Source organism: Sebastes fasciatus, chromosome 13 (assembly GCF_043250625.1).
Source record: "Sebastes fasciatus isolate fSebFas1 chromosome 13, fSebFas1.pri, whole genome shotgun sequence".
Lineage (NCBI taxonomy): Eukaryota > Metazoa > Chordata > Actinopteri > Perciformes > Sebastidae > Sebastes > Sebastes fasciatus.
The window spans coordinates 17,936,239-17,949,255 of NC_133807.1; the positions used below are offsets into that span (position 1 = coordinate 17,936,239).

A 13,017-nucleotide genomic window follows, 5' to 3' on the forward strand; every position below is an offset into this window, starting at 1 on the left:
AGGCTTTCAATGTCTAGACGTGCAGATGAGAAAGTGCTAATTGGATCATGTATGTGTGTGTGTCAGCTACATATCAACAGACAGCGTTTAACGCCTCCAACGTGAGGTGATTTATCTACACTGCCTGACGAGATAAAAGTCACAAATCTGGCGTCTTTACAGTCAGACGACGCTGGAGAAACAGAATAATGTTTCTCTCTTTCTGCATTTAAATGGCAACAAACCTGGAATAAGAGCCCCCGGGCCTCGCTCTCAGCTGATCCAACTCCAGCTGAATCCTCTCCAGCTCTGCTATCAGCTGGTCCTGAAGGTGGAAGAGAGACAGAGTTGGTGAAAAAAGGAACATATGTCGACTAGCTTTAACTAAGAGTGAAGCCTAGAGGCACCTTGTTCGCCAAGAGATCGTCCTGGAGTTTCTTCATGTTCGATAGTTCCTCAGACAAGGCGTTCTGGATGAGGAAGAAAGAGAAGATGTATTACTATAAAATAACAGCAGTATGTTCTTAATGAGAACCTGGACAGGTTAGTGAGCTGTTCTTAAAGTGGGATTGTGTTGAGCTGCACAGGCTCTGCAACTAATGATTATCTTTATTGTATTATTGTATATTGTGATTAATCGATTAGTTGTTTGGTCTATAAATGACGTCCTCGAATGTCCTAAATTTTTTTTGTCCACAACTCAAGTATATTCAGTTTACTCTCATAAAAGAGTAAAGAAACCAGAAAATATTCACATTTAAGAAGCCGGAATCAGATCGACTCAAAACGTTTAGTCAATTATCAAAAAGTTGGCAATTAACTTAATAGTGTACAACTAATCAATTAATCGTTGCAGCTTTACACAGGAGTGAGGGGAAACACCCAGAAATCCTGTAAGAGAACAAGCAATGTTTAATAATTAAAATCCAGCCAGTTTTTACCCAGGTTGTTTAAAAGGGGCAGGGTGGTTTAAGCCTATTTTCAACCACATTTTATGTCCCTGTGCTTTTCCTGCAGAAAGTTTTCCTGCAGCTAAAGGACACAAATCTCAGAGATTTACAGTAAATATGCTCCTTTTGCGATGCTGACTGCTCAGAAAATGCTTCCAGTGAATAAAAATGTAGAAAAATCAGTGGAAAATGTTAATAAAGTGCTGATAAAGCACTAAAGTTAAGTAGGTTTATAAAAAAAACAGCTAAGAGTTGGTGTTCCAAATGGTGTTTTTAAAATTCATATTTCAGACAGATTTTCACTCATTATTCAGATCCTTTACTTAAATAAAAGTAGAAGTTACAAAAAGTAAAAGTACTCCGTTACAAGTAAAAGTGAAAGTATTATTAACAAAATGTACTAAAAGAATCAACAGTAAAATGTAGACCCATATGAGTGTTATGCTATTATATACTATATAATTGAATTATTAATATTATTGCATTTAGGGCTGGGCAATAATTCTATCCCAGTGTAGTTAAATCTAAAGCTGGAAATATTTATTTTAGTATTTAATTCACACAGGAGTATACAAAAATAGGCTTTACTGTGTGGATATTTCATATAGACTATTTATTTATTGAATTACCAGAAAACATGCTATATCGTGATATAAATAATTATCGAAATATGAAATGATCTATATCAGGATAGAATATTTTTACTTATGATATAAAGTAAAGTGACTCTCCACCACTGTCCTGGATGAAGGATTCACGGCTGTTTTGAGACAGTTTGGGAATTTACTCAAGTTGTAACTGGTCACTTCCTGCAGGGCAGAGAGCTGCGTGAACATACCTGACACCAGGAGGTTATTTTGGGGAAAAGGACCCATCTTTAGGGTTTGATTTGATTTTGCTGTGAACTCTGTCACCTTTTCTTCCAGAGCGGCCATCCTCTCCTTCAGATGGAGCTGCAGCCTCTCGTTGGACTCAGACAGTAGCTTGTCCACCGTGTCGGAGAGACGCTTGTTGTGTTCATCGTTCATCCTCTCCCTCTGCCTCGCCTGAGGGGGAGAGAGCGAGACGGGTGAGAGCGAAAGAGAAGAAAATATGAGTGTGAGGAGGGGGGAAGGAAGGGAGGGTGGGAGGAAGTTAATAACAAGCATTCTGCTTGACTGCGAGCGAGAGACAAAGATTTCTATCTCAATGTACGCGGTCAAATAGAGGGTTTAGAAAATTAGTGCGTCTTTGTAAAGGCTGACAAAAGGAACGGCATGAGAGAGGGGGAGGATGAAAACAGAGGGAGAGAAAGAGAGATGGAAACGCAGGCATGACTCACCCTCTGTAGCTCCTGGTTCTTCTCCTCCAGTTGCGCCTCCATCTGTCGCAGTCGCTCCTCAAAGTTACCATGACGCTCCTCCGCCTGATTGATCGGAGAGGAAGGAAGCGGGGTTAGAGCCTGAATCGTGTTGCGACACTGATACAAATTAACACAAAGGAAACAGCTTGTTGACCGAGTCCGCCAATTAGTTACATGCCTGTACAGATCACAGCGCAACAGGAAACTTTGTTTGCTTGTGTCTTGTCCTCCCGCGGAAGCCATCTTGTCTGAACATGCAAGTAGTAAGTCTAGCCATTTAAGAGGTTTGGCTACCTGGCGTAGGGCAACGTTTTCTTTGGCATGAGTGGATATTGTGTTTACGGGAATGCTAGTGGTTAACATACGTGCAATTAAAACCAGTCACTTAGGAAGAATTTGATGCACCGTACAGTTCTTGACGTGTTTAGCGCCCAAGGATCAAATAGCTGAGCTGGCTTTCATCTGAAGACCGTTTGCTTCTGAATTACTGGCACCGCTCGATGAAAATATTTGGTATCTGTCATTTGACATCTCATGTTCTATGTCACTCATGCATGAACACACACCAGCCTACATGCCCACACATGCCCACACACTCATGCAATTGTTTCGATGCACACATGTATGCATATACTGCTGCTGTCAGGTGAAAACATTCATATTTTAATCTAGGGCTGTCAAAGTTAACGCAATAATAATGTGTTAACGCAAATTCATTTTGACGCCACTAATTTCTTGAATGCTTTAAAGTAACTTGCGATGTTTAGGTTTTAACGGGCTCAGTTTTAAAGCTAGAGTGAAGATACTGGTATCATATGAAGCTATGTTATACTCGCTTGTCGCGAAGGAGGCTAAATAACGCTCCAAAGTTACGCAAAATTTTGGCAAGGAAAAACTGGCATTGCCATTTTCAAAGGGGTCCCTTGACCTCTGACCTCAAGATATGTGAATGAAAATGGGTTCTCTGTGTACCCACGAGTCTCCTCTTTACATACATGCTCACTTTATGATAATCACATGCAGTTTGGGGCAAGTCATAGTCAAGTCAGCACACTGACACACTGACAGCTGTTGTTGCCTGTTGGGCTGCAGTTTGCCATGTTATGATTTGAACATATTTTTATGCTAAATGCAGTACCTTTGATTGTGTTGTTAATTGATTTCCAATAATAAATATATACATACATTTGCATAAAGCAGCATATTTGCCAACTCCCATGTTGATAAGAGTATTAAAAACTTGACATCTCACTTTAAGGTACATTTTGAACAGATAGAAAAATGTGCAATTAATTTGCGATTAATCACAATTAAATACTTTAATTGATTGACAGCACTAGTTTAATCTCATTTAAAAAAAAAAAATGCAGCAACAGGGCTGGATTGGTTTCAGACACACACACTTGCACACACACCTTGTTGAGTGCTGCCACTCTCTGGGCAAGCTGGGCCTCGATCTCTGGCAGCGTCTCGGCCCTCTGCAGAGTTTGCTGCAGCTTCTGCTTGGCATCATCCAGACGTTCCTGGAGCTGCCGGTTCTTCTCCTCGCTCTGCAAGAAGAGGGAGTGGAGGTGAAACTCGGGCCACGAGTTTGCCGAGGGCAGCAGACGTGATTAAGGCTACCAGGAGGGGGGTGGAAGAAAACACATCGATGGCACGCTCTGCATGCCAAGCTGCCAATCAACGGCAGAAACATGGGACACACACAGGGATGAGAGAGACTTTCCCCCACCTGTCTGTAGAGAGAGTCTTTGCTGGCCAACTCGTTCTCCAGTTTGTCTTTTGTGTCGTGGAGAGACGTCGCCTCCCTCTGGGCACTCAGGTACCTGCAAACCAGAACAAAGCGGCAGACAGCAGTGAGCGGAGCGTGTTTCGGAGGAAGGCAATGAGAGTTCACGGAGAAAAAAACACAAACCTGCGTTCTAATGTGGTGATTCTCTCTTCCATGTCTTCCCTTTGACAGAGCGCCTGGGAGAGTTGAAGAGGAAAAAAAGAAATGTATGTAAAGCTTGTGATGCAGAAATAGAAAGCAAAGAAGACCAGACAGAGAAAGTGGGACAGGGCGAATGTCAAGTTTACAAGTAGGTGTTGATCAAAGGGAACTCACTGGGCTCGAACAGCTATTAGCTGAAGAATGATAATGACTGGTTAATAGTTGTTGTTGACAGCTTTCAGAAGCACCCACTTATGCAGTTGCACAAGTCAAAGAGAGACAGAGTGTAGGGGGGTGTGGGAGGGAGACAGTGGGAAGATAAAAGAGCGGCGAGAAAGGAGAAGCAGTTAGACATGAAGGGAAAAAGGTTTAACTGACTCGACCACCTCTTGTCCGAAAATGCCCCGCACACCTTCCATGCTGACTGATGGCACCGTCACTATGGCTACAGGGTAGAGGCTCTGGTGCATACAGTACCAGCCGCCGCTGCCAAGTAGGCAAATGGCTTTGTTACCATAGCAAACTGCTACATATTTCTGTGAGTATGAGCTCTCTGTGCCACTGCGACAGACGCACATCGTGGCGGTTTATTGTCTCACCTCTTTCACATCCCTCTGTAGTTTCTGGTTGGCCTCCTCCGATCGGGCCAGCTCCCTCCTGGCGGACGTCAGCTGCTCCTCGATCTCCCCGACCTGACGGGAAGCGAGAGTGTGGTGATGCAAGGCTGAGTGAGCGCACGTCATTTTCTGTCCGTTAGCATCTCCCGGCTTGTGTTTGTTTTGGTGAAAGCATTAGACCATAAGAGTGTGTCTGCATCGAGTACCTGTCTACACATGAGGGCCAGTCTCTCTTTCAGCTGTCCCAGCTCGGACCTCTGTCGCTCTATCTCGCCCTCTCGCTGCCTGTCGATGTCTGCGTCATCCAGGATGGACGACGGTCCGTTGGGAAGCCGCTGAATGAAGAGAAAAGATTTCTTCATGATCATACATTCTCTGAAACATCTATGTACACATGAAAAATAAGAATAAGAGGTTGGAGTCTGTCGTTACCCCACATAGAGAAGAACGTAACTACATACTCTATTATAAAGGTGTTCGTGAAGCAAATTTCTATGACCTTTCCAAAACTTTCTGGGTTTATTTACTTTTCCAAAACTTCACCAGAAATAGCTTTTTTCAAATTCCATGACTTTTTAGGAACGTGTGAGCATTGAATGCATAAAATATGTTGGTCACTCAGGGTGAATGTCAAAGCAGTAATAGTGGGGGGATTTTTCATGGTGATACATTAAAACTAATAGCTCGATCTCTCTCTCGATCTCTGCTCCCTCATCTCTACGGGAGAAATGTGTTTGTGTGTACCAAAATGATTCAAGTTCTGTATGAGGCATCTCCATTTCCAAAATCATATAAGAAATGCATCCATTACCTCTTTGCCGTTGTCTAGTCCTTGCTGCCGTCGCTTGATTTGTTCCCTTAAAGACAGAACCTAAAGCAACACGGAGGAGAACCGTCATGAGAGGCTCCATCACTAACTAAAGCTGTGAAAAGCAGCAGAGAAACGTGGACTCACCTCCTGAGAGGAAGACTGCAACTCTTCCTCCAGGGACGCCACTCGCTCCAGAGCCACCCGTAGTCTCTCCCTCACCTTCTCGTCCAGAGCTTTGTGGTGCTCGAACAGGGACTTGAGTGCTTTCAGGACCTCCACCTCGCTGGAAACGCCGGCCGGGGACTGGGTCTGCCTCTTCACCACGGTCATCCTCAGGCTGCGCTCGTGACGGGACACCAGGCACTCCAGATGTTCAAGCAGCAGCTGGAAACACATGTGGTTCACATACAATAAAACCTTTTATCTGCTATAAACGGTCTCAGATGGTTAGAGCTCACATTTGAATTCTTTCAGAAAACATAAAAACTCATGCCAAAAGAATCTGATAAGAACTTTAATTAACCAAATAAATAAAGCAGATAATGTTAACCAGACATTCAGTGTGTTAGAGTACTGACTCGTGTGTTGTTCCTCTCCGCCTTCAGCTCTGCTATCTCCTCCTCTCTCTCCAGCAGCTGTTCCCGGCAGAGGTTCAACTCTTTGGTCAGCACTGCAAACTCCTGCAGGGTCACAAGAGGGAGCTGTTATTGACTCCAAGCTTCTGCAGGGGGTCATGATCACACACACACTCATCAAACTGCATCGACACATTATTTCATTATGAAGCGCTGTACTTTCCCACTTTCCCCAAACCTGCCCAGTCTGTTTCAACTTGGATTCCAGACCTTGAAGTATCTGAGTAGCAGCCATAATAAGAGCTAGTCGAATTCTCTAAATGTTGAGGAAAGGTGCTTCAATGCTTCCTTTCTTATCTTCTGTTATCATAGGATACACTGGACCATCCTTTACGAAGGAAAGGAGATAATGCCGCCCCACAATTCCTTGCAGCTGCAACTTTTAAAGCGACGCACCATTCGGCCATTCATAAAAACAAACAATATGCCTATCTTGCATATTATTTTCATACAGTCATATACTAATGGGGGTTGCACGGTGGTGATGTGGTTAGCACTGCTGCCTCACAGCTTCAAACCCAGCTTGGGGCCCTTCTGTGTGGAGTTTACATGTTCTCCCCGTGTTAGTGTCTCCGGCTTCCTCCCACAGTCCAAAGACATGCAGGTTAGGTTAATTGTTGACTCTAAATTTCCCGTAGGTGTGAATGTGAGCGTGAATGGTTGTCTGTCTCTATGTGTCAGCCCTGTATTAGTCTGGCGACCTGTCCAGGGTGTACCCCGCCTTTGCCCAAAGTCAATTGGGATTGGCTCCAGGCGGAGGGATTAGTAAGAAGCTAGCAGGGGAGTGAAGGTTTCCAGGCTGCGTTGCACTGAATCTGCACCGTCAGTAAAACATTTGTATTTCCTCTGTTGCTTCCTTAATGGATTTCTGCCCTGTATGAGTGATAAATGTTGAGTCAGATGGTCTGAAACCAGCAAATGAAGATCAGTAAAACATCTCAGCATGAGGTCACCTCTTCTAAATTTGGCCAGTTATCCCCACAGAATAATAAAACATGCACTATTACTGTAAACATAAGAACAAAAAGACTGCTGTAACGTTTACTGCCAATATTTTCCGTTACCCCACACAGCGCAATTAACTACAGAATTTCATTGCATTAAACAAACATGCAGAGACGTGCAACTATGTTTTGGCAGAAAGAGGAAACCCGTCCACATACAGCAGACTCTCTGCCATATCTACCACGGCGGCCACCGGGAGTCTTAAACCAGGCCTCGATATAAAATCTAACAATCAGCTTTATTGCACGTGTTGCACCTGAAATTGATTTAATTGCTCAATAACCAAGACTGGCTGTGCGTTTGCCCGTCATTAAAACAAACGCCTGGAGGTTAAACAAGCATGAGAGCAGCTGGAACGAGCCCAACGTCTTAGATTTCCAATTGACAGCAGTCCTGCTGAATTATTGTGATTTTGTGTAATTTAATCCAATTATGTATAATGTGAGGTTAGCTACATGATAGTTATGATAAGAAATATGTTGCCTTTGGTCAAACCAAATGGTATCCACGGCAACAAATCAACAAAGAGAGGATGAGTGACATCATGGAGTGCAAGTCAAACTTGCAGCAGAGATGATGTTTCCACTGAACACACACACTGTACCATGAGCGCTCCACTCGCCCTGCACTGATTAATGTCCTCTCTGCTCGGGTGTGATGGTGGCGTGACGCACACACGACACAAAGCACACGGCCGTCCTCAAACCACATGTGCGCCGGATCATGTGTGTTTTAAGAAATGCAAACGAGCCATTAAAGGGCACCGATGCATGCACGGTGCTGCTGTTATCTTTGCACTGTGTTAACACTGATCACCTCACACACCTCTCAGCCAAAAATGCATTTGAAAACGTGCAGTCTGTAACAAGCTTCTACGCTCCTGTGTTAAAATAAGGGAGGATGGAGAAAGCTTATTTGAAAAGATGGAAGTAGGGAGGATCAAGGAGGAAATTGCTGTGTGCAGATGGCATGTTCTGGGCCCGAAGGATATCATAATTCTGGGATTAATTCATGCAGAAGATGGAGTGAGATGTACCACCGGTACCACACACTTTCTAGATTCCTCTCTGCCTCTATCTAGCGCCGTCATTTTGGTCGATGCAAATCATTCTGCGCTGGCATTCACCTCTTTCCTACTCTCTGCCCCTTCATCCATTTCAATCTCCCCCTGTCATGATCCACCACATCTAAAACACACTCTAGAAGCCACCTTATTAGTATGCAGCAATATGCAAATAAGCTTGATTTGTTAGTCTCTGTGTGTTTCATATCACCAGGTTTCTCTCTCTCTGTGTGTGCCATGCTGTCGCTCTCTCCATCCCTCTCTCCTATTTTTCTCTCTTGGCAACGTCTAACACACACAGACGAACTCGCTGAACTCATCTACAGTAGAATGTATCACAGCACCGCTCCATGTGTTCCTCTGTCTGCCTGTGTGTGTTTCTGCAGATGTGTGCACCATATTGATCTGCTCTCGGTGAGGTAATATGGCTCTTTAATGTCCAGTCACTCTCTCTCAGCTACATCTGTTATTTCATTTTTTTAAATTTTTTTTCAGATTAATAGGCACTAACAACGAGGGAGGCATCATCGCCACCCGTGGCATCCAACAATGACTACCGCCTGAAAATAGAGACGGAGCCCTTGTATGTTGAGTGGAATTACAACATGATTAGCTCTCTGGCGCTGGGATGTGAAATAATATAATAATTGGCTCCTGTACTACAGTACAGGGGCATCATCTCCAGGTTTTAGGTCGTCCCAGTTTGTACCTCTCCTCCATTTCAGTCCAATCACAAAGCTACGCATCCAAACATTATAATGATCTTTGAAAAACATAGCAGGTTGTTCAACAACACAACTGCTCTGAAAGTATTTCCACAATCCTCAAAGACTTTTCTAACAATCTGGATAAAATATATTCCAACAGCTGCACGATAAAAAAGAGTTTTAGTTTGTTTCTCAAATTGGGACTGTATTTCGTAAATAGCATACCTCTAGAGCTGCAACGATTGATCAATTAGTTGTCAGCTATTAAATTATTTATAGGCGACTATTTTGATAATCGATAAATTCTGGAGGACGGAACATGCCAAAATATATATCCCAATCAATCAATACATATATGACTCGATAAATAAATAAATATGTTATTAAATGTAGCAAAAATAATATTAAAAATAAATGAAGCCAATAATTAATTGATAAAATGTGACATAAATTGATATTTCTGTTTTAATTTGCTTCTTTATTTATTTATCTTTGTATTAATTCCCTCATTTATTTACTCTTCTGTTTAATTTTCTCTTTTATTTATTTGTGTATTTATTTTTATAAATTTTTAAATTGATTTATTTTTGCATTTATTATTTATTTATTTTTGCATTTATTTTTTATTTTGGCAGGCTCCGTCCATATAAATCAGTTTGAGTATTTTTTTTAAAGAAAAAAACAAGTCTAAATTCCCTGACTCCAGCTTCTTAAATGTGAATATTTTCTGGTTTCTTTACTTCTCTATGAAAACATTAGTTGCAGCCCTTCATACTTTCTTGCTCAATTTGTACAACAGGAAACATGAACATAAACATTTAATTGGTTATATTAGTATATTGATGTTACTTTCCAATCATTTATATTTTCATCCGAAATAACAATATTTTGTTTGTGTTTTGCAGAACAAGCAAGGACATATGTCATTTCCAGCTACCTGGATAGCAATTATATATGTGTGGATATATTTTTCATCCAGATGCGTAGAGGACCTTCTGGGTTTGTCAAAGATCACAGGCTTTATATTTTTCAGAAAACCAGATGAGCTGTGAATGCAATAGTAATATAAAGGGGCACAAACCGGGATACATTTCAAGCAGCTTTTGTTGATATACATGACTACTGCAACTAGGGCTGCAAAATCCTCTTTTTATTGTCATCGCGATGTCAACTTATGTGCAATAAACACATTGTGAAAGACTGCGATATTACACTCAAAGACTTGGGTTAGTTGAAAGAGAGCATAAGCAGATAACTGCACTTTAAAATATAACTATTGTTGTTTTTTTTTACTGGTGCCGTTTGTGTTCAGTTCAATGTTCAAATTTGTTGAAAGCAGAAGAAAGGCAGAACTGCATTTTAATATCTGATTATTTATTTCACGTAGTATCTTTATCACGATATTCAACAACGTTATCGAATATTTTCCTCATATCGTACAGCCCTTCTTGCAACTTAAAAACAACATAGCAACGACTAAACTCAGTTGTCATGGTTACTGACTGATCCTCCAGCATCATTAAGTAAAACATTTTACTACAGTAAAGAGCAGTTTTGAGTAGGGCTGCAAATAACGATTTTCATGATAGATTAACCTGCCAATTACTTCTAGGTTAATCGATTAATCGTTTGGTTCTATAAAATGTCAGAAAATAATGAAAAATGTCCATCCCAGTTTCTAAAAAAGTCGAAGAGCATGTCTTCAAATGTCTTGTTACCCAAAGATATTCAGTTTAATTTGATATAAAACAGAGAAAAGCATGAAATCTCCTTTTTTTGAGAGGCTGAAAACAGCATTTTCTGACATGAAAAATTATCTTAAAAATAAATCGATTATCAAAGTAGTTAGTGATTATTTTTCTGTCGATCAACTAATCGATTAGTCAACTAATCATTGCACCTCTTGTTTTGAGGTATTATTAGTGGATTATTTCCACTGGTTGTAGCTTCTTTGCAGAATACAATTTTCAAAATGTAATGAGCTCATTAAATACACGCTGTTTTATCTCAGCCATGTTTTACCTCGATGACTTATTTTAGCGTTTAGCATTTGTAGCGTCAAAGAGAAGTGATGATGATGTTGGAGATGTGATGGTTTCCATCTGTGCTGCTGTACTTTAACCTCCCCAGCAGAACAATAAAGGAGTCAGACTCAGCGCCACCTGGACCGGCTGCAGCATTAAAACCCTGCTAACAGGTTAACACATCAATAATTCAACGCTGTGAAAGGAACCATTTTCACTATTGATACAGTACAACATCCTACTGATGATACTTGTTTACTTTTACTGAAGTCAGTATTTGAATGCAGGATTTCTACTTGTGATGGAGTATTTTGGTTTTGATGCTTTTTTATACAGTAAATAGTCGATTTTAGTGCTTTTCCAACTCTGCTGCTCACATGAATCTGGAAGTTAATCTTGTATTCTGTATTCTTATACTGCATGTGTTTATTTAGATGTTCATTTGCGTGCACAAGATAAAAATAAAAATCTTTTAGGACTACAGGAACTCAATAGGATTGTATATCTGTAAATATGATCACTGTATATGTAGTAATGTGCAAATGAAGTACTGTAAGGCATATACAATATTAAGCGTATTGCGATATACCGGTATTGACAATAACTGTGATATTTAATAATGCACATATGATAATATCACGTACATAATCCAGCACCTCTTAAAGCAGCAGTGGCTAGAAATGGAGCAAATATGATTAAAAAAAAAGTTATTTTTATAAAACGGTCACTATATCCTGACAGTAGTGCATGAGACAGGTTATCTGAAAAAAATCATGTGCCTCTGTGTACTCCGGTGTTCCTAACGGCATCTGCAAGATTTCACAGACCGGAGGAAAACAAGCAGTCAGAGCTGATCTGGAGTCTGCCGTCCAGCTGCCGTCTCTGAGCAGCTGTCAATCACTCGCAAGCTCCGATCAAACGGTCAAACTAGGCAGCGCTGATCAAATATGAATCAATATTTTGTTACTGTAATGCCTATTTCTCGCCTCAAATGTTTTCAGAAACATCTTGTAGTGTACTGTTTAGCTGTAAAATGAGAAAGTTTGTGACCCGGCAGCCATGTTGAGATCAGTTGAGGAAATACCAAGCACCGCCCACCAGCTGGAGTACAGCCAATAGGAACGCTCTCTCTCTGTAATGACCTGTGATTGGCCAAAGTCTCCGTCATGGGCTAGATTTTTTAAAGCCTGAAAACAGAGCCATGAGGAGGTGCAGAAGTCTGGTTTTCTCTCAGAACACTTGAATTACAATATGCTGAAAGGTTATTATGCAATTTTAGTCCAATGATGCCAAAAACGTTCTGCCTACTGAAGGTTTAAATCATGCTTCTGTACAGTTATGGTTACAGACTCTCTCTCTCCAGCTCCTGACACTCCTATTTTGAGTTTAATTCATTCGTCAAAAAAGAGACAAAACGCACAATAAACAAAGTTATAGATGAATTTGACTGATTTTCAAATTTTCTATAGATATCCCAATAATATAATTATCGTGAATTCTTTTGGCCACGATGATCGTGCAGTGAAAATCTGATATTGTGACAGCCCTATACAGTATATCATATATCCTGTTAATGTGGACTATTTTCTGTATTTTTAAGGTTTAAGATTTTTAGTAGAGCAGGCTTGTTTTTCCCTGTTTCATATTAGACTTGAGATAATCAGACTGGATCATGATACCCAGATGAGACGCAGTTACGACTGTTTGCACATCCCAGACTGTAACCTTCAGTAGTATCTGAACTTAGAGGAGAGGTTCACCTAAACTACACACCCACGTGTCAGTCAACACTCCACTGAAGTCAGTAGGGCTGTCCTTGACTAAAGAAATTCTTAGTCGACTAACACTCATATGATTTTGTTGACTAATCAATGAGTTAGATTAGTTGATTTAATCGACAGATCTGTGAAGCTGACTCACTCCACGAGGAATCACACAAAAAAGCACCACT

General features: G+C 41.0%; 1 protein-coding gene across 2 annotated transcripts in view; it reads right to left on the minus strand.

Annotated features, from left to right (window-relative positions):
- Nucleotides 1-13,017, minus strand: part of ppfia3 (PTPRF interacting protein alpha 3) — a 33,748-nt gene that overhangs the window by 17,299 nt on the left and 3,432 nt on the right. For both annotated transcript variants that reach the window (XM_074655904.1, XM_074655903.1), the window contains exons 3-14: nt 6,211-6,312; nt 5,777-6,016; nt 5,633-5,692; nt 5,028-5,156; nt 4,804-4,896; nt 4,187-4,239; nt 4,004-4,097; nt 3,687-3,821; nt 2,251-2,334; nt 1,844-1,975; nt 387-449; nt 225-304 (exon numbers count right to left, since the gene is read on the minus strand). In XM_074655904.1, the coding sequence (XP_074512005.1) occupies nt 225-304; nt 387-449; nt 1,844-1,975; nt 2,251-2,334; nt 3,687-3,821; nt 4,004-4,097; nt 4,187-4,239; nt 4,804-4,896; nt 5,028-5,156; nt 5,633-5,692; nt 5,777-6,016; nt 6,211-6,312 (1,265 nt within the window). The remainder of the gene's footprint in view (nt 1-224; nt 305-386; nt 450-1,843; nt 1,976-2,250; nt 2,335-3,686; nt 3,822-4,003; nt 4,098-4,186; nt 4,240-4,803; nt 4,897-5,027; nt 5,157-5,632; nt 5,693-5,776; nt 6,017-6,210; nt 6,313-13,017) is intronic.